The 27718-nt window shown below is 36.8% G+C and overlaps 1 protein-coding gene across 4 annotated transcripts in view; it reads right to left on the bottom strand.

Annotated features, from left to right (window-relative positions):
• Slc25a21 (solute carrier family 25 (mitochondrial oxoadipate carrier), member 21) overlaps positions 1 to 27718 on the bottom strand; it is a 472151-nt gene that overhangs the window by 200669 nt on the left and 243764 nt on the right. For all 4 annotated transcript variants that reach the window (XM_013510365.1, XM_005376906.2, XM_013510366.1 and 1 more), the window contains one exon: positions 125 to 173. In XM_013510365.1, the coding sequence (XP_013365819.1) occupies positions 125 to 173 (49 nt within the window). The remainder of the gene's footprint in view (positions 1 to 124; positions 174 to 27718) is intronic.

The following is a 27718-nucleotide window of genomic DNA, read 5'->3' as shown; positions in this document are numbered from 1 at the left end:
AAATAGAAATGCCATTATAGGGAGAAGCTACTGACCTGAGACAAGTTCTAGCATTTAGTATTCTGACAGATCTTAATTTGGATATCAGCCAAAGTCAATAAAACTTGTTCATGCAGAACCTTACCTGGTTTTCACCACATCGAGGGGGTGCATCAGGCAAATTTCTACCAGACCTGAAAGATGATAAAGCAAAGTCCAGTAAACGCTTATGTATACATTGGTTCTTATTTCCTTCACTCTACTGATTTCTCAATGGGGCATATTCAAATAAAGAATTCAGGATTGTGGACCTGATAGTGAATAGAAGTAAGCTAGTCCCAAAAGAAAGACAAAAGTATAATATAATTTTATTTCAATGAGTGAGTACTTTCTTGCAAGTGCCCTGGAAAGGACCTGAGGCTATCGGGGAAAGAAAAAAGAGTCGGATAATATCCCAATCAATTAAGCCAGAATTACTGTATCCCAAACTAGCCCTATAGATTTGTATATGTGGAAGGGAGAAAAGAAAAAACAAAAGGAAGGAAGTAAAGAAGGGAAGGTCTTTAAGGTTTTCTCTAGTGTGACAAATCATAAGCCTTAGTTTTAGTATCCATAACATAAAGATAATTATGGTTTTTATTTAAAAAGTAGTTATGAAAATCCAATACATTAATAGCTTAACACAGAACATTTACTAATTGCGCATTGTCATGCATTGTTCTAAGCAGTGCTCAGATTATTTCATTTAATATTCACAAAAACTTTTACTTATAGTAGGATATACTATTACCATTTTATAGATTAAATAACTGAGGCACATGAAGCTTAATAGCTTGTCTAAGATGTCCTATCTAGAAAGTAGTCTTAATACTTACAAACTCATGATCATAATCATTACGCCGCATGAGAATGTTCACAGCCTTTTGCAAATCAGTTGTAAATCCCTCTCCCCTGTTGTCTACCAGAGAAGAGTACCCAGTTGCAAGCCACTGACATGTGACAGAAGCAGTAGACAAGCAGTTTTGGGTACTAACAGTTGTAAAAATAATTATAGTAGTAGTTGTAGTAGTATAGTAGTAATGATCACATTCAATTACCTACACAACAATAGTCATTGAACATATATTACCACTGACATGCAAAACTACTAGAAAGACCATTATCATCTCAACTTTAAAATAAGCAAATGGAAGTTGTTACTGTTCAATTGGTTTTTCCCAAAGGCCACACATATAATTTCTTATGGGAGGAATCTTCACCCCATTTGCAAGGTAGTTCTCCTTCCCCATCCCACATATATATATATATACACACAAATGTCCTTTACTTCCCATACCATTCATGTTCAGAGAGCTCAAAGGGCCTATTCCAACTGAAGGCCTGTTCTGCTCCTGTAGGAGCTTTAGGCAATTTTTCCTGAATGTTTGCAAAGTCATCTGTATTGACACAAATAACTATCATCTACTATTTTTTATCCCAAAGGTTTCCAAGTCACTGACTCCATCAGAGTCCCATTGCACACAAACAGAAAGAAAAAAGCACAGGGGAACTGGGGCAACAGGACTGCAGGGCACAGTGGCCAAGCCTCCGAGTCCTGCTACAAAGAGAACACTGTAGGTCTCTTCCTTTCAAACTGAAAGGTCTCCACACACTTCTCCTTGCTTAAAAATCCACATTCAACTGGAAGTAAGAATCAGGCGACCACAGTTCTTGTCCTGGTATCTCCAGGGCATGGTCATTTACCCATGGGGCAATCAGTTCCTTATCCTTAAAGAAAATGATTAAATGGTTCAGCACAAATACGAAGTCTTAATATTCTGTGTTTTTGTTGTACTTGAATATAGTTCACACATGTATGTGTGTATAAAATTTAGAGTTCATATTTAAGCTTTAGTATATTAATTAGAAGAAGATACAGCTGTAATCTCATAAACAAAAAGCTGAGTACCATGGGAGCTCAGCTTTTAAAATAGCACTCTTACAAAACACCAAAGCACACATCTGCTAAGTAGCTCCCGTGAATAAGACACTCAGAATCAGTGTGGCAGAGCAGATGCACAAAGTTTCTCACATTCACCTGACATTGCAGCAGAAACAAAATACCAAATGCCAAATAGCATTAGTTGGTAGCTCTCTCAGAAAGTTTACCAAAAGAACCAACAATCCAAATCACTAAGATTAACAGCAAAAGCTGAGAGGTGGGAAAGTTACTTGAATCGGGAAGAGGAGAGTATGCGCATGAGGCACAGAGGGAAAACGGTGCACCAAAACAGAAAGGAGGAAAGAAAGCACTTGAGATTATGGCAGCCTACGGTTGAAGGTGGATGTAGCAACAGGGGAGTCCTGAAGTCTATCCGTCATGCTCAACTTCATATTCAGGCACTTGTCATGAAGAACCAGTGGAGGATTGCTTTTTTAAAAAGCTCATTGAATGTTTCTTCTTGTTATCAATGTATTCCGTGTTCACAGGAGACATTTTACAGGATGTCTAAGCAGAGGAGTGATATTAACCTCTGTTAATATTCCCTTTCAATAACCTAATCATCTTCCCCTTCGCTGCTCTTGCTACTCTCCATCACGTCTATGAACGAACATAAGCACAGTTGGTTAACAGTTGACCAGCAAACGCATCATCTTTTATCACAGCATAGATGTCCTGATGTCCCACCCACACATCTAAGTTTGAAGTACTCAGTGTCTATCTATGAAGCTACCTACTGGATTGTGACTTAGCCAATAGGAAGATGTGACTTAAATGGTCAAATGTCACATGTTTGGTCTAGAATATCTGTATGATTATTTATTTAAATTTATTTATTTTAAATCCAAACCAGCAATTTGTAGAATTCAATTTTAAATCCAAGCCAGCAATTTGTAGAATTCATTTTTAAATCAAAACCAGCAATTTGTAGAATTCAAGTCAACAACAAAATGTATCGTAAGCAGAGAAAACATATATGTTGGAAATGATCTAAAGGTTTGGATTTTGATAAGATTTCACAATGAAATCTGGATTCACTCAGAATGGGAGTGGAGGCTTGCTTGATCTCCACTGGAGAGCTTAGGGGTGAGAGGCTGTGATTATTATTTATGGAGACAACCATAAAAATAGAATCAGGTGAGTCATGTTACCGTAGGCCTAGAAGTGACCCTAAGAACTGAATTATACCATGTGCTTTTTGGCAATTCTATTACCTAGTATGAAGACAGAAACCAAACAATGTGCTAGTGAACACAGAGTTTAATAATTTCCCCTGTGTTATAAAATTGAAAGTCTAACATAAGAAAAATTATTCAAATATGAGCTTGCATTTAATAACATGTCCTAAATTGCTAGTTCAAGACATATTGATCTCAAGACAAATAAGACCTAGAAATCTTGGTCTTGCCAATCTGTCACAGATGAACACAAAATAAACTAGTTTAATCTCTTCTTCTCTTGCCTAATAGAAATTATACTGCCAACCACCAATCATTGAACTCTTTTTCCTGGGGGAAAAGAAAAGTTATAACTTAATAGTATTTGAGAAGCAAAGTAAAAAAATGTGTAAGAAGGTATATAATTATAGATTTAGACCAGTTCTTTTCTAACATACCCTCTTTCTGGATAATTTTAAATTTAAATTTGGCATTTGATCTTAAAACCAGGAAAGAGACACTTTGGAGATAAAACATCTTCAATGCAGGCATGCTTATTTTTAAATTGGTTGGACTATTTGAATTGTGCATTCATTTTTGTGGATAAAAAGCAGAATCAAAACTTAGAGTACAGTAGGAAAATAGAAAAAACATAAAAGCAATACACCAGTTAAAAATATTGTACTATGTGTTTGCTATTTTCCTGTGAGGTAACTGCAGATTTATTACAATAACAATCAAACAAGCCTTGCTATTAGATTTGTTTAAAGTAGGCAAAAGATTAATTTCATAAGGCAGGACACACAAACTAAGAGAGCCTGAAAGCAGATTGATACTAGGAACTTAACAAATAAGGGTTCAATGTTTCTACAGATTCATGACGCTTTAATGAACATGACTTTTCTCCATGATTCAAATGAAATGTGGAATGTGACCCTTCCATCTATTGAACCCGGAGCTTGGGATATCCTTTGAAAGAAGGCTGCCTTCTTTGAACTAGCTCCAGGACACGTCTTTTCCTGACTCAACACTGCTGAAAGGGATTAATACAACTTTGCTGTACACACTCCTCCCCACGTTAATCTTTTCCGAGAGGCTCCTGGGCCATTCAACCACAATCCTACAAAAATTAGCCCCGTTTCTCCTCTCCTGAAACAACGTGAGGCACACCTCTTCCCCCAAGAAAAGTACAAGCACTGTCACATAATGAGTAATCATGATTGATGAAAGAGAATTTCCAGTGTTCAATTCTTCAAGATTTTCCTTTCCTCTAGAATATTCACTTCCCATCAGGGCACAATTCTCAGAACCCTATTCACTTCAGATCTCAATTTTGGCAACCATTTTCCCAGAAACCTGTACTGTTAGTTATTCCACAGTTTCCATTCCTCCTTCTTCATACCTAGCTTCCTACAGAATACGGAATATATTTCTCAGCTTTCTTTGCCTCTAGGTATTGCCATGTGACTAAGTTTTAGCCAATGGGATGTAAGTGAAAATGGCTTTCAAAACATCTAGGAAGTCTTTTACAGGCAGAGAGTCTGCTCCTCTCCTTGCCCTTCCTTCCTGCTAGTGACATGTGAACAAAGGGACAGGAGCAGCCATCTTGGACAACAGGGTGTCTTTGGGCACACAGGCCACGTATACCACAATATCACAACAGAACTAATTCCTTGAGATGGTGGCACTCCATTTTGTCTACTTTCAGCCATTCATTTTGGAGAAAATTTCTTTAAATTTTCTTCTAAAAACTCTTTTCTTAAACTATTGCCATTTCTTTGATACATGTAGCTGACTTAATTCTATTTGACACAGGAAATTGCCCCCACTGTTCCCTGAACTTGTATCATGACCCTACAACTGCCTGTGTCCTTGTCTAACAGTTCCAGAGGGCAGACTCCATGTTCACTTTCACATCACTATCACTTTGCACAAAGGCCAGCACCATAGGAGGTCAATAAATATTTGTTGAATAAATAAACTAATGTTGATTGGAGTTTGTGCATACACCATGATGTTATCTAAATCTCAAGATAAACCGAACTAGCAGCTATTCATTCTGCATTCACGTCATTAGGTTGAGAGCTGCACAAATAAGCATATAAGGACAGAGAAAGAATCATAAAAGTGACACTAAACAAATCGCAAGAAGCACCTGAATACAGAATTGCAATATTGTTGATCCCATGTCCAGATGCTTTGCTGCTGTGTAAATGTGAGAAGACAAGCATTTACTCAATGTCTGCTAGATGGATAAATCACAGGTGAGAGCTATCTGCATGTAGGGTACCGTGCTAGCGACTGGAGACACATTCTGATGCAGCATCAAGGCTGCCTAAAAGCCTGAAGGACTTCAAAGGTCAGCACAGAAGTGACACTCTGAAAAAGTCATTACCTGCAAAGGGAAGATATCAAACAGAAAAGAGCTACGTGCATGCACGCAACTGTGTCTCAGGCCAAGGAATTCAGCATTGCTATTTACAACTTGAAATGCTGCCATTTATATTCAGCATCAATTCTAGCCTTACATAGCTGTTTGCTTTTATCCAAACTTACCTACTTTTTTCAAGGAAGTATGTTACAAAAATAATAAGAAATATAAGCAAATACTTTAAAAATTTTAATTGCAATTTTAACTAATCTATGGCCTGGACATTCTTTGCATCTTGGATTTCTTGTCCTAAGTCACAAGGCTGATTTGCATGAGACAAAGACATATACTTAAAATATAAATATCTCACCGGGAAGCAGCTCTTATGGTTGCATCTACTTTGGCAACAACCACTGGTAGATATCACATAATTCCAAGATATCTTTTATCCTTAAAGCTAGGAATACAAAACCTCATCAAAGCCATTAGTACTCAAAGGGATAGGATTTTTCTTTCTCATTCCAGAGATTTAAAACATTTACATCATGAAGCAGAAAACCTGTTTTTTTAACCCATCCTCTTACAAGCTTGGCTACAGAAAAGGAGCAGGGCCAGTGCATTACTATGTTGATGGACCAACTGATGAGAGAACATAACCCACCTCTGCTAGCTCCTACCAGTATCCTGAAGTACAGAACCTAGAACTTTGTTGTTCTTCCCGAGCCTTCTTTCCTGCTGCATAGGGAAGACAAACTGGGTGCCCAAGGTAACGTCAAGCATAGCTAACTAGAGGACAACACGGAATGTGATCCTTCAATTAAGGTCTTCCACTTGATTTTAGCCATCACAATGTTACATTGATTTCTTCTAGGATGCATTATTTGAAAACAGAGTATTCTAAATTTACTCTGCCTAGGGGCTGGGGATTTAGTTCAGCGGCAAAAAGCGCCTGCCTGGCAAGCGCAAGGTCATGAGTTCGGTTCCCGGTACTGGAGAAAAACCAAAAAATAAAAAATAAAAAAATAAAAAAATAAATAAATCTGCCTTTCACTAAGCCTATTTACTACCATTTTTTTTAAATTCCATTATACCTACACCAATTATACCACATCATAGTATAATTCTATTACAATGGCTCTGCATAAATCAACAAGAATGTTTATCATACCACACTAAGGCTGGAGGTAGATAGATAGATAGATAGATAGATAGATAGATAGATAAATAGATAGAACCCAAAAATGTAGACACATGTAAGCAGTTCATCATACTAATAAATTCTAGAAGCTAACAGCCACCACTTTGAGCACTTCTTGTAATTGAAGAAGCCAAGGGTAAGTTGCATTAATCTCATGATAACTCAATAAATTTAGTATTAAAATATTATACAAATTTTTCTTTTCCTGATGTATACATTTTACACAAACTCTGTATACACATATATACATTTGTCTCTACAAAACATGCCTGTACTTAGTAGTTGCTTAGTAAATATTTTCTGAAACAGTAATGTCTGCTGAAACTATTTCATTCTTTTTCAGTGGTATTTAGGCATGAATTTTTAAGAATGAAGTGTACACAGGGGAAGCAATTGATACAAAGAATTTGTGACTTTTTTTTACTATCTGACAGTATTTTCTTTGTAAATTTTTTTTATTTGATACATAATTGCATATATTTATAGGCTACAATGTGATTTTTGATGCATGTTTTTATTGCAAAATGATTAACTCAAGCCAGTTAATATATTCATCACCTTGCATATTGATCATTTTTTTGTGGTGAGAATATTTAAAGTCTAATCTTTAAGCAACTTTGAAGTATACAATGCATTATCATTAATTAAAGTCACTATCGTGTGCAACAGGCCATTAAAGTTATTCTTCTTGTCTAATTAGGACTTTGTACCTTTGATCAATAGTTCCCCCTTTCCCATGCACCCCACTCCCTAGCGCCTGGTAATTCCCATCCCACTCTCTACTTCTATGACTGATATTTTTGGATGCCATATGTGAGTAAAATCATGCAATCATTGTCTTTCTGTGTCTGACATTCCACTTAGCATAAGGACTTCCAGGCTCATCCACATACTAACAAATGGCAAACTTTTCCTCTTTTTTAATGCTTAATAGTATTTCTCTCTCTCTCTCTCCATCTCTCTCTCTCTCCCTGTCTCTCTGTCTCTGCCTCTCTTTGCCTCTTTGTCTCTGTCTCTCTCTTTCTCTCTCTCTCTCTCTCTCTGTATATATGTCTGATACATACTTTTGTATAATTTCCTTTGTATGTTTCTCTGTTGATGAACAGATTGATTCTATATCTAGACTATGATGAACAAGCTCCAGTAAACATGCAAGTGCAGAGGGCTTTTGGGCAAACTGATGTCAGGTTCTTTCAACCATACCACGCTGTGTCATTGCTGAATCATACTATTTTAGTTTCTTGAGGAGCCTGTACTATTTTCCATAATAGCTGCATTAATTTATATTCCCACCAACAGTACATACAAGTTCCAACTTCTCTGCATTTTTGCCAGCATCTGTTTTGTACTTTTGACAGTAGACATCCTAACTGAGGTGCGATGACATCTCATAGTGGTTTTGATTTGCATTTTCCTGATGATTAGTGATATTAAACATATTTTCATATGTTTGTTAGCCACTTGTGTATCTTCTTTGGACAAGTGGCTATTCAGGTGCTTTTCTCATGTTTAAATCAGATATTAGTTTCTTGCTATTGAATTTTGTATGTATCATTTTGGCACCATATCAGATGTACAGTTTGCAAATATTTTCTCTCAATTTCTGAGTTCTATATTATTTCCCTTGTTTCGTAGGAGTTTTTGGTTTGATACAATCTCCTCCCCTTTTTATAATGGAAATTTAATCCAGATCCTTTGCACTGAGCTACATCCTCATTTCATTTCATTTCATCATTTCATTTCATATCATTTCATTTCACTTGATTTCATTTTGAAATAGGGCTTCACTAAACTGCCAAATTGCTTAACCTGGATTGAAATTTGCAGCCCTTTTATTAGCCCCCTACAGTGCTGGGATTATAGGCATGTGCCACCAAATACACTGGTTTCTCTTCAAGTTATATTAATCTTTCATTATTTACTTTTGCTTTTGTTGTCAGTACCTTTTGACTCATATACAAAAAAATCTTTATCCATATCAATATTGTGGAGCATTTCTCTTATGCTTTTGTCTAGTAATTTTATAACTGTAGGTCTTAATTTAAGTCTACAGTCCATTTTGAGTTGGATTTTGTGTATGATGTGAAATAAAAATCTGCTTTCATTTTTCTGCATGTGGCTGTCCAGTTGTCCCCACACCATTTATTAAAGAGACTGTCCTTTCTCCATTGCACGTTCTTAATAACTTTGTCAGAAGTCAACTGATTGAAAAACATGAGTTTATTTCTGAACCCTCAATGCTTTTCCATTGGTCTATGTGTCTGCTTTATGCCAGTCGTATGCTGTTTTAACAGCTACAGTTTTGTAGTAGATTTTGAAGCTAGGTAGTGCAATGCCTCTAGATTTGTTCTTTTTATTTCAGATTACTTTGGCTATCTGGAGTCTTTTAATGCTCTATATGAATTGTGCTATTTTTTGATTTTTTGATAAATAATAGTGTAATTTGGACAGGGAATGTACTGCAACCATAGGTCTCTTTGAGATATATGGATATTTCTTCAAAATTAATTCTTTTAATCCACAAGCAAGTTATATCTTTTTATTTATTTGTGTCATTTTTGTAAGGAGGTTTAAAATAGGAAAAATGTTTAGAAGTAAGTTCTGCATTTATGTCTATTGCCTAAGTAGAATGGATTATTCCAAAGAACGCTAGCAAGTAACATCTTACAAAGCAGAAAATATCTCAACACTTCTGTGAATTGCAAAGCAATGTAAAGATCTGAGGCATTCAAACATCCCCAAGATATCAGGTACAAATTAAACCTATATTTTCTTTTTATAAGGCCAAAAATCTTTGCATTGTGCTACAGGCCCCGCTTTGGCATTTAAATTCAAGACCTCTACTTCTCTAATATTCATGCTGTTTTAACCATTTACTGAACTGATTTTGCATACAATTCTAACTCTTTCAAATATAAAAGAATATTTTTATTTTTAAAGAGAATCAGAGGAATGGTTTCATGCTGTGCAAATTTTAGATTCAAAAATAGAACAGCTACAGACCAAACTGATATTTTTTCATCTACTCTACTAGTCAAGCAAATCATTACAACATCCTATTTGATAGTCTGCCCAGAAAATGTGGTAGCCCTACTGAATTATAAGCAATGTGAGACTCATAAAGGGAAATTAAATATATTATGTTTTCCCTAATAACAGCTAAGGTGCATTACAATTGTGGCACAGTAAATTAATATTATGCACACTGAATTGGCCAAATAGGCAATTTATTTGGCAGTTTTGAAAGATTTTATTGAAAGTTATGTGTTTGGGCAAGCCACAACCTCCCTTGAAAAATGTGAGGCAAATACTTGCATATAAGTTTAGTATTGGCATATATTTTTAAAAACAAACTAACAGTAATCAGTGGTTATTAGCATATGTTTACAGGGAAGGAAATAGTTTTTTCATTGCCTACAACCTGCTCTCACAGTTTACTATCTAAATGAACTAAAAATTAAACAACATATATACTTCAGAGGTGTGAACATATGCACACATTATTCTCTAGGAATTGTGATAAATGAAGCATATCCAAGGGAGGAAGAAAAGTTGAGAGAGTTTAAAAGTAACCAAGTTAAAGAAAAAACTCATACTAAAGGCAAAATCAATTTGAAAATTACTAAGTAAATGAAAGACATAAGTAAAATTTTATATTAATTTAATTGTGGTCAATTTCTGCTCAAAGTAATGTCGTTAAAATTATTGTTTCATAATTTAACTTAATAGAAGGTATTTTTTTGGTACTTAATTCTATTTAAGACCCCAGGCAACTGCCTTGTGTATGTGGATAAAGTGACCAACTTTCATACATGGTGGTCCTTTTATGAAAGACGTAGCATAGGTCCCTTAACACAATCAACAATGCAAAGCAAAGCATAATGAGATAAACTGTGGATTAGACGGCAGACTTTTAGGAGTGTATAAAATATATTAAAGAAATGGAAATGTGAATAAAAGATACAGAAATAGAGGTGCTACTTGTTTTACAGATTATATATAAATATATATAAAATGTAATGAATATGTGTTCATATATAGTAAGTGAATATGTATGAACATATGCATGATGTATGTAATAAATATATTAATTCAGAAAAAGTTCATATTGACTTTGTTTATAGTACTTGAAAAATGTGAAACTGACCAGTATTTCAACATTTAGAGTTCATCAGAATAGAGGAAAGCAGTAGAAGGAGGCAGAAGCAGGACTCTGTGGCACGGGATGAGAAGGCAGCTTACAGCTCACAGGGACCTAAGTGTCCCCTCTACACAACACCTGACTGATGCCGGCAGTACTGTTTGCTTTCTGCCTATCATCCAGGAAGGCAAATACATTCTTCTGTCTCAGGATTTCTTCCTCTTTGCTCACAATTTGACGGTATTGGGTTCTCTTTCTCTTTCCACTGAATTGCCTAGCAAAAAGGAATGCTCAGTTGGTCACAAGAGTCAGCACCTGTCCCTCCCTGCACGTCCTTCTGTGATATGCTGGAGCTGGTCTTTACAGGCCAGACTGCATACCTCTCTTCTCAACTCTGTGTTCAGTGATATCGTTTTGGCAGCTTGAAATCAGCCAAGGTGGGAATATTATTTACACTAAGAAAATTAGTAAATACTGCAAATCAAGGTTTTTGTTTGTTTTGCAGAGAACCAATTATTAAACATTTATCCGTGTACCACAGCCCAAATCTAATCCTAAATCCTGCTGCTTAGCCTACTAGGCTCACATATATTAAAATTATGGAGGGCTGTTTTATTTCCAACTGTGTAATAATTCCTTAACACTGCTTGCACAAAAGGATGCTATGAAGTTAATCTTTAGCTTAGATTATCTGATTATCAAAATTTACTAATAAAAGTTATGTATTACATTAGAATCTTTACCAAAAATTCTTGGAATTGATATTTAAGGAAACCAAGCAATCAATCCACCAACACTCCAAACCACCCACCACGCCAATAATTTGTCACTCCCTGTGCAGACGCCTTATTATCTTGACCCCAGAGCACAGAAATGACAGCAAGTCTTCTTCTTCTCAGGAAGATAGCTTTCTTTCCCCTGTTCTCTTTCTAGGCTGTGAAATGTTGCTGCAAAGTCAGCTCAACCTTTAGACTTTTCAACAGGAGTCTGGAAACAGGCAGGAGGCAAATACATACCATCTCGCTAACGAGAATTCATAGCTGCAGCTAACAAGGAGCTAGTTCTTTCTTTCTATGCCACTGACACCAATTACCATCAGATAAAAAGCAAGATGAAATCATAACACTTTTTCAATCATATTCATCTTGACAGAGTAAGTGACTTCTGGTTTTTAAAACACTTGCCACCATTGTCTTTCTTTTTTTTTTGTTTTTTTTGTTTTTTTTTTTTCCAGTACCGGGAATCGAACTCATGACGTCGTGCTTGCCAGGCAGGCACTGTGCCACTGAGCTAAATCCCTAGCCCACCACCTTTGTCTTTTATTAACATACAACCAAGATTTCCTGCATCTCATTAATCACATGGCTATAATACTTGCTTTTGGGCGATAACTCCTAATTTTTTATTTGCTGAATAACCTGGAACTAGAGTGACACAAGGTCTTATTTTTGAATTCTTATTTCACACCATCCTCCATGCCATGCTTCCATGCTGTTCACCCAACTCACTGAGTCAAGTATACCAGGTAAATGCCATATATTACATTCAATATGCAGGTCTGATTTGCTGGTGGTTGTTATAGTTTATAACCTCCAAGAGCCTCATACACTCACAAGCGGGGATTTGGAGGGTGAGTGAACTATGGGGCAGTACAGTATTGGACGTTGGAAGGTGGGGTCTCTTCAGAAGAGACTGGGGGTGTGAGCCGGAAGTGTGTGTCTCCCTTGCTGGATCCTCTCTTCCCTCTCTCTGCTTTCTGCCCACCATGCTGTGAGCAGCTTTTCCTCCGCTATACCCTTCTGCATGCTATCCTGCCTTGGAGCCAGCAGACTACGCAGTAGTGATATGAGACAAAAGAAATCTCTTCCCGTTTAAATTGTAGGTATTGGGTGTTCTTGTCCCAGTGAGCGTAAAGTGATTAAGAGAGGCAGAGAAAGTAATTTCAGTGTCAGGAACTCCTACTTCACTTGCACAGGCTCTGCTACAGTTCATCACAAAGGGTTCTAGCAAGGGTGGACTGATTAAGCTAATCTTTATTCCCAATAATCTTCCACATAAGATTAGGAAGCAGACTTACAGCAGTGAAACCGGTTGCTCTTTGCGCATAGTAGGTGCCAGCTGAAGAACAGTTTTGAATATATAAAGTATAAGACACTACATAACATAGAGGCAGATAGATTTCACAACACAAATATTAGTAATTGTAGTAAAAGTGAGTATATTATCGAAAGGAAACATAACCTAAATAGAAACTGAATATCAATTTTACTTAGTAATCTTAATTTCTAGCTCACTAGACAATATTTGCTTCCACGTCTTTCATTATAAGAAAACATCATGAGATGCTTCTTTGCTACTGTATAGTGAATGTTTTTATCGCAGTTTCTAGGACTTGTCCTCCTGAACAAGTCCATATTCATGAAGGTTTACTTGCAATAAATATTTTTTAGCATGACTGTGCATAGTTCTTCCAGCATAGGTCCTGATGCTGGTTAATTTCTGCTTCCTGCTATTTTTCTCAAGGGAATAGAAAGCAAAGTCATCAACTGCGAGTGAGGGTGAGTGTCCTGGCCGGTCAGCTTTCCCACTACAGGGACAACACACCTGACATACAAAATCTAAAGGAAGTCTCAGAGATTTAGGGACTCACGATTTGAAAAGTTTCAGTCATCATGTGCTGGCTCCAAGGCAGGACATCATGGCAGAAGGGTGTGGTGGAGTAAGCTGCTCACTCCACAGCAGTAAGGAAATAGAAAACAGCAGAAAAGCACCAGCAGAAATGGGCCCTCCACAGCCCCCAGTGACCACCTCCTCGAACTGGGCCCACTCCTAACAGCACATTCACCCATGGACATCAAGAGATTAACATACTGATGAGGATCACACACTCATGATCCAATCACCCTCCACCCTGAGCCTCTTCATCCACCAAATTGACAATTAAGATTAACTGGAGCCAAGAATAGTGGCTCACCCTATAATCCCAGCACTATAGGAGGCAAAGGCAGGAGGATCACAAGTTTGAGCCCCATCTGGGTGACATAGTGCCTTAGTGAGTCTCACAATAAAATTTAAAAAAATTAAATGGGCTGGGGATGTAGCTCAGGGAGATAGCCCTGGGTTTAACCTACAGAACCACACACACAACAAAATTAATTGGCACACTGAAGAAGGAGATGCTGGAGAGAGCAGGGACAGGGTGTGAGACAGTCCTCTGTGGGAATGGGAAAGAGGATGAGGCAGGAATGTGTAGCATGAACACCACGATAGCACAAGGGCCCACTTGAGGCCCCTGGGGATGTAATCGAGGTGTGTCCACAGGCCCATTCAGCTGTGTGGGCACAGGCACAGGGGAGAAAGCACGATTTAACAAGGAAGAGCCTTTGCCAAATGAATGCAAGAAACAGAATGAAGAGGAAGATGTTTGCCAGGGAGTGATTAGGACGGTTAACTGGGGAACTTGAAGTACAAAGAAAGAACAGAGAGCAACAGAGGTAGGAGGAACGTGATAGTAAATACAGTAGTTTATTGATTCTGTTGAAGTTGGAAGGCTAGAGAAAGATGGATTTTTCCCATATCCCTCATGTTACACATAAGGAATATTTTATATTTTAAATAAAAATATGACTGAACACAACTTCGATCACGTAATGAGCAATATCAGACATGTAATACCAGCCTCATAGATGGACAGCATGTTCACCATCCCTTGAACTGGATTAAAATTTACTCTTTGTTTAGATTTGATCTTCAAGGTTTTTTTGAGTTTCTATTTTGAAAACTATTTAACTAATGTCCTATAATGACCAGATTGCAGATTCCTGGAAAAGTTAATATGTCATATAGAAATGCAGCAAATTTGAAACACTGAATAAAGCAATTATACAAACAAATGTAGGTCTTCAAAGATGGGGTAACTTTCATAAGGAGCAAAATTACTTCAGAAGGTGTGAAATCTACAACAGTAAATCCTCAAAAATAAATGGATACATTTTATACTCATATTTTAAGGTGGAGTGAAATAATTAATGAAACACATTTTAAAAGACTTAATTATGTTTGTAAGAAAGATAGCCTCAACTTTCTGTCAAGCAATTATAATTGTTTTCCCATTAAAAGAATCTCTTGTTAGATGAAAACTGTGAAAATCTATCCCGGAATTCTACAGGTGACTGTGAAGTTTGAAATCATAGAAATATAAACATAATATTGTCAAGCGCATTGACAGTCTGCAAAAAAGTTCATTAACATTTATCTATTTTCCAGACTTTGTAAAACATTTGTTGATGATTTCAGAAGAAAGATGTGATTTCAGTACTCACTCAATGACAAAATTTGGGCTGGGGGTATAGCTCAGTGGCATAAGTGCCTGCCCGGCAAGCACAAGGTCCTGAGTTTGATTCCCAGTACCAAAAAAAAAAAAAAAAAAGACAAAATTTAACCTCTAGATATTTTTTTATTAAATAGGATAAAATGAGAAGAACAGTTTTTCTGTTATAACTTCAAGGGTATCTAAAATCCCGAGAACAATGCTGTTGTACTACCAAAATCCATTTCCTTTTTCTTCCAGGTTCCATGACAGGTCAACACCATAGTCTTTCCCAGCATCTCTTGTGTGTGCTCATGTGATTAAGTTCTCACCCATGGACTATAAGAGGTAGAGAGCCCCAAACTTATGAGTATGTATCAGCTACACCCAATTTCTCTTTCCCACTGACTGGGACGTCAGTGTAGCAGTGATTCCAGCTACCTTCCAGATGACAAAAACAGTGCCCTAAGGGATAGTGGGGTAACTACTGTAAGAAACCCCTCCCCCAGAAGGACCACAAGGGGCACAGATTATATTATTACCTACCTGGACCTTTACCATCAGGACTGCTGTACGAAAGTGAAACTAGTTCTTTAAGCCACTGTTTTGTTGGGTTTCTTTGATATAGCAGTTAGGCTTTACTCTGATCAACTAGTGCCATCGAGTAATGCTACTATATCAAATACTTTGGATACACTATGTATCCAAACAGGGTGTACTGGACAAAAGACAGCATTGGCAAGGCTGTGGGAAGAGGAAGCCTTTGCACACTGTTGATGTGGATGTGAAACCACACAGCCATTATGGAAAACATCATCTTCTAAAAAAAAACTACAAAGAGAACTACCATATGACCCAGCAATCACAAAACTTTCATTTCAAAGGAAATGAAATCATTATGTCAAAAAGGTATTTGTACTCTCATATTTATTGTAGCATTTATAGCCAATATATTTAATCAACTGAGGTGTCCATCAATAAATGAATGAATAAAGGGATTTCGTGTGTGTATGTGTGTGTGTTACTTAATATGAAAATAACATTCTGATAAATGTGCTAGACAATTTCATCTTTGTGAGAACAAAAGATTCAGTGCAGAAACAGTATACACCAAATATATGAGAATGCTGCCACATGATATAGTATAGTGTTACACAACAAACTTTGCTTCAATAGTAGGAGTTACACCCTAGAGTAATAATAGAAAGTATAAAATAGTAAATACATTAATTAGTGACATAGCCATTTGTTATATTAGCAAATGCTGTGTGCAACTGAGAGCAGGGATGAGGGAAAAGAGAAAAGAAAGAAGGGGAAATTATGTATGTATGTATGTATGTATATACAGGATTGCTAACACAGTTGTACTAGTGGCTTTTATCACTTTACTGAAAGGAACAGTTAATGATTACTTATTTGATCAATCTTGCATGTCTCTATTTGTTTTCTGAGAAACCACTTTGAAGATATCAATACGTAATACAACGACCATTGTTAATTTCTTACTACTTTGTCTGTAATTCAGTATTGCTTGTATTGCTCTTATGCTATTTTGTAAATGGATCTCTGTTTGTTAATATGTTTTCCTTCTTTTAGTTTTAAAATAAATTTTAAAAATAGATTAACCATATTTTTATACAACTGGCAGTGTCTATTCCAATGGTTGCTCCACCATCTCCTAGGTTTATACCAGAATACCACAAATGTGTAATGTGACCAATATGTCTTATTGACCAAAATATCATTATGCAGCACATGACTGTACCCAGTGGAATACTACTCATTCAAATGAAGGCAAACTTGTATTTGTGATGTGAATATACCTAGAGGACATTATATCCAATGAAATAAGCCAGGCACAGAAAGACAAATACTGCAAGATCTCATTCATAAGCAGAATCTATAAAGTTGGTCTGTAAAATGATGGGTACCAGAGGGTGGGGTGGAGGGAGATAGGGTAATGCTGCTCCTCAGATACATGGTTTCAGGTAGATGGGAGCAATAAATTTTTGAGATCTGTTGCATCACATAGTTACTAAGATTTTAACAATGTATTTTATTCTTGAGAAAGGTTAGGGAGTGGATTAAAGTGTTTGTAACACAACAGTGATAACTGTGAGATAATGTATATGTCAATGAGCTAGAATTAGTCCCTCTGCAATGTGTGTACACTTGAAAATATCCCATCATACAAAATAAATACAATTTTATCTGTTAATTTAACAAATGTTGTAAAAACAGACAAAAACAGAATTTACCAGCAGAACACAAATTCTGGAAATAGGATCTCAAAGTACTTACAATGTACAGTAAATAAATTCTAAGTAAATAATAAGATTTACATATAAAAGGGAATTTCAACCTTTCTCTGAATGTAAATTAACACAAAGGCACCTTTTCTGAACTAAATCCTACTTGCCACTAAGGCAGGAATGTACATGCCCCAAGGGGACAGCAGGAGAAGCCGGAGAAGGAGACAGGGCCATCAGGAAGTGCTGAGGCAAAGGCCAGGAGGTTCCACAGGGTTCACTGGAGCTGTACCTGTGACCCCTTTTAGGAAGCAGTTTGGGAACACCAGTCCCAGAAAACTGAGTCAAAAACATGAGAATCAAACTTGATAGGGAAGATCTGACTCAAGTCGGGCCACAAGACTATTGTTGACATGAACAAAGAATCTACAATGGAACTGTCAACAAAAGGAACAATACTGTTTTGTCCTTTGCAGAGTTTAATATATTCAACATTTTTTTCACACAGCTTGAAAGTAATTCTTCTTAAAAGGAGCTATTTGTGTTTTAAAATGGTATTTTTCCTGAGAGATCACTGTGTGTGTGTGTGTGTGTGTGTGCGCGCGCGCGCGCGCGCGCGCGGGTGTGTAGCTAGAAGACTTCATGTGGGAGAAACAATACTTTCTTATTTACTCAGATAGTCAATTCCAACAAAAATAATTTGTCAAAACTCTTTTTTCAGTTGTTGGAAACAAAATTCAACACAAACCAGCTTAAACACAAAAGAGGAATTTGTTGGCTCATAATTAAAATGACGGAAATGGCAGGGATGCTTGGATCCAAGACTTTCTCCCCCTTTCCTTATCCGCTTGTCCCTGTGTGTCTCTGCTTCTCTTTGTTCATCCCTGTTACACACCCTGCCTCTGTGTCCCCAGTTATCATCCTGTCATCTTTAAGATGCAAGAGGCAAGCAGAGCTCTTTTTTCCGGGCTCCCCAGATACACCTCTGAAAGGGCTCTACCTGGCTTCATTTTAGCAATGTGTGAATCCCTGGCCAATCACTGTGGCCAGGAGGAGGGGGCATCTGATTGGAAGAGCTGTGTCACATGTGCATCCCAGTTGGGGGGTCAGTGACAGACTAGAAGTTCAGAGTTTTAACATTCCTGGTAACATTTCTTTTTTTGTTGCAATTCTTAAAATGGTAAGATTGTGTTTGGAATTTTTAAACAACATTCTTCCTGCTTCCTACTCTGAATAATTAACTTTTAATCCTAGTGAAATGACTCTCTATACTGCTAACAACTTTAAAACAATGGTACTGGGATTAATTAGTTGCACCATGGCTTAAAAAAAAAAAAACACTTTCATTTAAGGAGCTCCAGTTTCTAGTTTGGTTATTCTATATTCCTGTGAGGTTAGCAAACTTGGAAAGGAAATGAAATGGCTCACATTTTAAATACATATACACTTCATAAGAGGTTATGTTAAATCGTGGAAAAGGTTGGCTCACCTGAACTTGTCATTTTAAAGATATATATCATATTAGAAAAGGTGTGTAAAAGTAGGCAACATTTAATCCCTGCTTTGGAGGTTTAAATAGTAACTCTAGGAGCCCTTGCAATAAGACATCATGATTGCTAAAACTATGAATTGCTTCCTAGAGGAGCAAACAGAGGTGACTTTGGCCCCATGTTAAAATCTACAATTCAGTTTGGCAGAGTATCTTGTATAAAAGTGTATCCCAAACCACTTTACAGAAGTGAAATTTCCATTTTCAAGCCAATATATGCTATACATTTCAGAACATCTGTGTGCAAACATTGCCTCATGGAAAAAACAAAGCTAAGGCATGAGGTCATAAGATGAAAATCCAAAGGAGGATTTAGGAGGCATGTGCCGCTAGGGCAGGAAGGAAGGAGAAAAAGAGACTGACAAGCAAGGAAACACGTCAATGTGTAAGATTTAGAAATGGATCTGTGGTAAGTTAAAGACATATTAGCCACTTTTTCCCTGGAGGAAGTTGAAGGTCAGTCTTTTCAAATGATCCCAAGGAGTAGCAGAAGAAGTTAAAGAAACACAAAAAGTATGAGGTAAAGACTGACAAGCCTTCCAAGGTTTTGCTAAATTCTTATACATGGAATTAGTACTTTCAGAGTCATGTGGGACAAAAGCAATAAAATGCCATATTCTGAGTTAATTTGAATGACACAAAATTATTATCTAGAAAGATTAGAGGAAGAAATGTGCTGCTGAAGCTAATTTCATAAGCATAGACATCATGAACTGTGCATTTAAAAGTAAATATAATTTAGAAAATATTTTAATAGAGAAAGATTAAACTATGTAATGTTAGGATCTAGACTGATTTTACACAATAAAAACCAGTTTTTACTTAATTTTTAGTCCTGTAGGACAAATGTTATGGCTTGTGTTTAGATGTCCCGTCAAAGCCTCACGTGATCACAGGCGGGGCTTTTTCAGAGGTGGCTGGATCTAGGGTGTGTGACTGATTCATGGTGCAGTGCTAGGATTAAAGGTGCCAGGATTAAGGATGGGTTAGTACTAAATCAGTCCACTGATTTGTTTGGCACTGCCCTAATCCTCCTGGTAGGCTTGGCATAATATAAGGGTCAGAAAGAGGCTTGTCTTATCCCTTGCTTGCTTGCTTTCCTGTCTTCTGCCCGCCATGAACTGTGTATCATCTGTGATACCTGTCTTCCGTGCCGCTCTGCTGATTACAGACTGACACCCCTACAAACTGTGAACTGAATAAACTTTTCCTCCTCTAACTTCAGGTCATGGGTGTTTTGTCTCAGCAACCAGAATAGAAACTAAGACAAGTTAATGGAAAATTATGTCTAACAAGTGACAAATAACAGAGAGTTTGCTATACTTAACCTGAATCCATAGCATAAAATCCTGCTTTTAAATCTAAGTAAATTTAAGTTACGCCCAAACTTTGTGTGCATGTGCGTGTACGTGTGTGTGTGTGTGTGTGTGTGTGTGTGTGTGTGTGTGTAATCTGACTTGGTTACAGTGGTTACGAGAGGGAAGAGGGGGAATACAAAAGGGTCGATTAACAGGAATAAATAGTACTATTAGATAAGAGGATTAAGTTCAAGTGTTCCATAGCACAGTCATGACTACAGTTCATAATTAATTGTATATTTCAAAGTAGCTACAAGAGTTTTTAAATGTTTCCAGTACAAACAGAATACAAATGTTTGAGGTGATGGCTATTATTAATTACTGATTTGATTACTGTACACAGCATAAATGTGTTGAAATATCACACTGTGCCTCACAAAAGTGTATAATTATCACATCTGTTAAAAATACAATTTTGTCTTCTATTTTCCATAAATTAAAATATTTTTAAAAATTCAGATTCTACATTTTGAATGGACACTTGATGCTTAGGTTTCTACTTCAAGTATCATTGGTGTAGCAAATCTTTCTTCCACGCAGCATATGCATAACAAACATTGTTCAAGTTCCATGAACTCCAAGATTATGTATTTAACAAGGGGCTTATATTAAAAGTTGTACATTTCTTTTAATGGAATATACTTTTAAGTACCGAAGCTTTCTACACAGATACTGCATGATTCACTCTGTATCTTGAGGGAGTTATTTAAGGTTGGCAGCTCCCCACTTAAATTTGGCAGGACTCTCATTTCACATGCTACATAGAACACTACGCATGAAGAATGGAAAAAACAAAACCTTACTGTGTTATTTCCCAAAATGTTTGGAAATACTGGATAGTCAGTAGGGCTTATAAACAAATTTGGTATGATTTGCCTTAAAGGGACAGCAAAGCATATACAGATGATCACTGATTTTTGGCAGTTTTTTGTAAAGATTTAGCAACAACACATAGAGATAGGTAGACAGCTAAATAAACAGCTAGATAAATTACAGATAGGTAGATAGATAGATATATGATTGAATAGGACAGGATAGACATAAGAGACAGAAATGACAGATCTAAATCTAGATAGGTACAGGTATCCCTTGTTAAATTCATGTATATACAAAGATTCATATAGACTGGCAAAGTCATTTTTCCTTTACTTGTACAGTATTTTAAAAATCCATGTTAACTGGAAAAAAAAACACATTGTGTTCTCTGAAGGAAAAATGACCATTCAGGTAGTTTTGTACTATCACATAGTTTTAAAACGTTTACATAATAAAAGACCCTCCTCAGCACCTGCCTGCCATGCCACCTGAAAATGGAAAGCAGTACAGTGTAGCAGTCAGTAGTGTCAGGTCCAGAGTCAGGATGATAATCTTGGTTTAGGAGTTTCCATGTTTGTGTAATGGACATAAGACCTGTACTCACTTCAGCATTTAACACAACACCAAGCGCATTACAGACAGGCAACAAATAATAGGTGTTGTTATTGTTGCTAAAGCTGTGTGTAACCCTGAATCTCTTCGGACATCAGTGAGAAAGTTTTAAGAGACTGTTCTGATGAGGGTTCCAGCTCTCTGCTGTGACCAGCTTCCTTGGAGTCTAGCCTTCCCTGGGGTGGTGGCACAGGGGGACTGGTGTGGACTACTCAGCGAGGGCAGGCTCTGTGCTGGTTGCAGCTGTCTTACCTGTGCCCTTCTCTAAGAAAGGAAGCATCAGCTGTGTAGGAAAAGTCAAAAAAACATCAAGCTGTGTAGGAAAAGTCCTACACACACACATAGTCCTACACACACAAGTCAAAAAACATCAAGCTGTGTAGGAAAAGTCCTACACACACACGCACACACGCACATACACACACACACATGCACACCCAATTGGATGCTCAAAACCTGTGTATGAGTTTTGTATCAGGTTTTGTAAGTCATCTATTGAAGGTGTTTGCAACCTTTGCTTGGGCTTTGGAAAGAGAACGGTGTCCATGAACTACCAGAAATTATCTGCTGATTATGTTTGAAGGAGTTTTGTTTGTTTTCATGTTCATTTTACATCAGGAAGAGTCCATGACTTGAGAATTTCTCCAGAGTCCATGTCCTTCAAATATTCAACAACTATTCATTGAGCTTCAATTTCCTCCTCTGTACATGGGATTAAATATAATAGCCACACACAGTTGTCCTGAGGATCGATTAAAATAGTCTCCAAGCTCACCAGAACTCATCATGGAAACATTGGCTCTCACCAGTCCCACTGCCATTATTGTCTCTCACTTTGCGTGAATATTTCTGATGATAGTCTCATACACAGGAACTGCAAATCTCTCACCTGCTTTTGGAGTGCCTGTGACATTTTGCCGATGCAGCAAGCAATGAAAATTATGTTGAGGTGGCTCTATCAAGAAAATAGTCTATGGATGTGTTTTGTTCCATTCATGTTCTTGTAAAAATGAATCAGTTATGAAAATTCAAAAATCAGAAGATTTTCATTCCCTCAAAACTCTATTTCCAGATTTCTTGAAAAACGGAAATATCTGGTTCCCTTGAGTCTTTTTCCTGTAGGTGACAATGGGCTGGAACCGACATAGGTACCCAAGATTCCCATAGTTACACCCTGCTCACCTGCTTTCCCCTGTCTGATGGCCATTTAGGTGTCCCAAACCTGCAGTTCACCCTAAATCTGAGCTAAGTATAATCACTGTGCATTGAAAATATATAAAATAAAGTATCATTTCCCTCCCCCTTTTTGTTCTTAGCAACTTCTTTAAAGTTTCAAATACAGAATAGTTAAACATTGAGGGCAAGCTGTCTGTATTTATCACATTTATTGCTTTTTTATTAGTGAATTCTTGTCCTTTAAAAGAGCGTCCGCTAACAGAAATAGACCCATGGAGTGCTCTTAAGATCTATATAAGAAAGAGATAGTCAGTGCAACTGGAGAAAGTAACTCCTGAACGCAACTCATCTTTTGACCATGCACAAGCTGACAGAGGTGGAGAAATAAGTGAATTACACATCATTTGAGAGAACCTGAAAGAAATCAGCAAGTACAAGGGAGACTTGCTGTGCCTTGATGAAAACTTTACTTTTAAAGATAAGAAAGTTTTGAAACAGCATCATGCTTGTTTCTTTCCAATTTCCAAGATATTAAAGATTTCATAACATTGACTTTTTTCTAAAATTTATGAAGAGGAAGAGCCACTATGAATATTCAAAGTGCATTGTCGAATAATTAAGGATAGTGAACATTTACAACGAATTTATTAGTACATGCTTGTGGTACATGATGATCACGGTCCTCACGGGGAGTCGGCACATGTATATAACACATTTTAATTCTTTACTGAGCCCCTCCACTCCCTCCCCCACCCCACCTCCATCTCTTTTCCCCTTCCTGTTTACAAAAGACCCATCTTCCTATTTCCTATTATCTACCTTTTATTTTGCCCTTATTTATATTTTGGATTTCTCATATTTAAACTTGTATATCTCATTTATTTCACTTAACATTATGGTCTCAAGGTGCATCCACTTTCTTACAACTGACTCAGGTTTATCGTTTAGGGCAGAGTAGGGCCCCACTGTGTACAAATACCACGTTTTCTCTATCCATTTATCTGTTCAATAGATAGTATCCTTCCAAGATTTAGCTATTGTGAATTGTGCTACTATAAACATGGGTCTGTGTGTATATCTGGGTCAAATAGAATTTCTAGTTCTAGCATTTTGAGAAATCTCCATACTGCGTTCCACAATGCTTGTACTGGTTTATATTCGCACCAACAATGTATAAGAGTTCCTTTTTTACTCTGCAGCCTGGCCAATATTTGTTATTATTTGATTCTCTTATGCTAATCATTCTTTCTTGAATATGAACAAATCTGTGTTCTCTTAATTTGTAGTTCTCTAATGGCCAGAGATGATGAATGTTTTTTCATGACATTTGAATATTTTTAACTGGCCATTTGTACTTCTTCTAAGAAGTGTCTGTTCATTTCAGTTGCCCATTTTTTTGATTTGGTCTTTTATTTTGGGGGGGTCTAATTTTTAAAATTCTTTATATAGTCTAGATATAGTCTAGATATCTAGATATTAGGCTAGATACATAGCCTAGATATAGTCTAGATATTGTACTAATGTTTTCCCATTCTGTAGGTTTTCTTTTTACTCTGTTGGTTGTTTCTTTTTCTGTACAGGAGCTTTTTAATTTGATAAAATCTCACTTGTTGATTCATACTATCATTTTGTGCATTAATAAAATCCTTGCCTACACCTATAACTTCAAGAGTTTTATCTATTTTGTCTTCCAACAGATTAAATGTTTCTGTTTTAACATTTAAATCTTTGATCCAGTTTGATTTTAGTTAGTACATGGTTAGAGATATGAATTTAGACTCAACTTTCTGCATATAGATAGCCAATAGTCTCAGTATCATTTCTTAAAGAAGTTATCTTTCCTTCAGGGTATGTTTTTGACCTTTTTGTCAAAGATCAGGTAGCTGAATGTGCCTGGAGTTTTTCTGCATCCTCCATTCTGTTCAGTTGATCTTTGTGTCTGGTGTTGTTTTTGTTGCAATTGCTGTGGTTGCCAAAACCAAGCTGTTTCTATAAGTGTAGCTTTGTAACTTGAAGTTTGGGATGGTGATGCCTCCTGTTTTGTTCTTATTGTCCAGGATCTCTTTGTTATTTTGGGTCTATTTTGGTTCAGCATGAATTTTAGGGTTGTTTTATCTAGTTTTGGGAGGAATGCTACTGGCATTTTCATTGGGATTGCCTTAAATCTATATGTCAGCTTTGGAAATATGTCCATTTAGACAACATTTGTTCTGCCTATTATGGAACAGAGGACATCTTTCCATTTATTGATGTCTTCTTCAATCTCCTTTTTCAGAATACTGTAGCTTTAATTGTGGGGGTCCTTCACTCTCTTGGTTAGGTTAATTCAAAAATATTTACCTTTTCTAGCTGCTACTGTGATGGTATTGTCTTCTTAATTTTTTCTTAGAGAGTTACTGGTATATGGGAATGCTACCAGTTGTTGTATGTTGATTTTGCATCTTGCTACATTACTAAATTTGGTTATTGATTCTGGGAGAATTTTGGTGGAATTTTTGGGTTTTCTATGTAGAGGATCATGTCATCTGCCAATAATAATTTGACTTCTTCCTTTCTTGTACAATCACTTTCCTTTCTTTCTTTTGCCTGATTGCTCTGATTAATGTTTCAAGAACTATCCTGAACAAGAATGTGATAGTGGATATCCTTGTCTTGTTTCTGATTTTAAAAGAAAAGCTTCTAGCTTTACCCCATTTCATATGATGTTGTTCACTGATATGTCATAAATAGCTTTTATCAGATTGAGATAAGATCCTTCTCTAGCTATTACTTCAGGGTTTTCTTTTATCATGAATGGATGTTGGATTTTGTCAAAGGATTTTCTACATCAGTTGAAATTATCATGTGATTTTTGTCCTTGCTTCTGTTTATGTGATGTTTTATATGTATTGATATGTTGAACCATCCCTGCATCCCTGGGATGAATCTTACTTGGCCAGGATGTATGATCTTTTTGATGATTTGTTGCATTCTTTTGCCAGTATCTTCTCTAATGGCCAGAGATGATGAATGTTTTTGTGTCTTGTTGAGGATCCAGTATCTTGTTGAGGATTTTTGCATCTATGTTCATGCAAGAGCTTGTCCTATAGTTCCCTTTGTTTGGTTAGGTCTATTTCTGGTTTTGGAATCAGGGTAATGCTAGCTGCCAGGAATGATTTTGTAAGTACAAGAATTGGGAAATTTTTTAGTCTTCCTTTGAAATGAAACAGTTTCTCCTGCCAAGTGTGATGGCATGTACCTGTAATCCCAGTACTTGGAAGGCTGAGGCGGGAGGATTGCTGTGAGTTTGATGCCAGCCTGGGCTACATAGTGAGTCCAAGGCCAGCATGAACTACATAACAAGACCTTGTCTCAAAAAAAAAATTGTTTCTCCTGTTACTAAGGGCCCCCAAGTCATGAAGAGGCTGCTATGGGTTACAATAAAAATACAATAGAGAACTGGCATAGGGAAACTCACTTAGATATGATTACATTGAACTCCCTTCCAAACAGGTTCTTAAACTCTTTCCAACATTATTTGTTCTGAGGTATATTCTAGTTTTCTTAAATATCAGATATTGGCATTGGAATTTTGCTTCAGAAGCAGACTACATCAAATGCCTAGACCTATGAAAGATCTCAAGACTTACTCAGTCATTACCAACCTAAAATTTATGCTTGATGATGCACCATAGCTAATGTTTCAGCAAAAGTTCTACAGTGAACAGAGGCCATCTATTTCAGCATGCAGCCTGTAGGAAGTTTTTCTAAACCTAATTGCAGGGGCCATTTGGGTTAGAGTGAGGTTGTGCTGTAAATCTGCTATTCTGAGAGGGCCAACTTTCTCAATGCATACTGAACCAATATTCTTGCTATGAAACTCTGTAAGCTAGATTCGGTGCCACTGTAGTAAAATGCTCCTCAATAAACTTGTTTTCACAAGAAGTTTGCCCACTCATGCATCCCAAAGCTGTTGTAATCTTCATTGTTGAGTCTGATCTAACAGCAGGGACATTATTCTATTTCTTGACATGTTTAAAGTTCTCTAATGAATAAAGCTAACAGCTTATGGCTGCTTCAACTGTCATTTGATTACCCCAGGGGGATTTTTTTCTTTTTTTTTTTGTCTTTAACATTGGCCTCCTAGTTTGTTTTTAACTACCTTGTGCACAGAAGTCTGAAGGGGAAAGCAGATCAAAGATCAGCTCGCAACATAAAAAGCAGCTGTAGTTAATTAAAGGCAAATGAAGGACATCTGACCAGATTCTTTATGAGCCGCTTTGTCACACATTCAACAGTCTATAATCTCAGTGACCTTGTCCCTTGGTGCTGAATTGCTGCCAAGCCTAAGAACTGAATATATCTTCAGTTATATGTCAGTGGAAAAAGGGAAGGAATGTCCAAGGTATGGCTTAAAGAAAGAGGAAATGATGTGGAAGAGGAACACAGCAAAGGTGGGATTACCTGAGACACACAGAAATCACAAGGAGATTCTCTTAGAAAGCAGCATGTCTTTTGTCACATTGAAATTTGCATCTCTCTAATAACCAGTGAGGTTGAACATTTTATATATGTTTATTTGCCATTTGTATTTCTTCATCTGAGAAGCGTGTATTCATCTCGGATGCCATTTTTGGATTAGGTCTTTAAATTTGGGGGCTTCTTATTTTTTTCAGTTCTTTGTATGTTCTAGATATAAGTCCTTTTTCTGAAAGACAACTGGCTAAAATTTATTCCCATTCTGTGGGTTGTCTCTTTGCTCTGTTGATGATTTGTTTTGTTGTACAAAACACTTTTAATAAGATGAGATCCCAGTTATTGATTCTTTGTATTATTTTCTCTA

This window comes from Chinchilla lanigera, unplaced genomic scaffold (genome assembly GCF_000276665.1).
Source record: "Chinchilla lanigera isolate Chin_1 unplaced genomic scaffold, ChiLan1.0 scaffold00008, whole genome shotgun sequence".
NCBI lineage: Eukaryota > Metazoa > Chordata > Mammalia > Rodentia > Chinchillidae > Chinchilla > Chinchilla lanigera.
The sequence above is the reverse complement of the archived record's forward strand: the minus strand, read 5'-3'. Positions and strand labels throughout refer to the sequence as shown.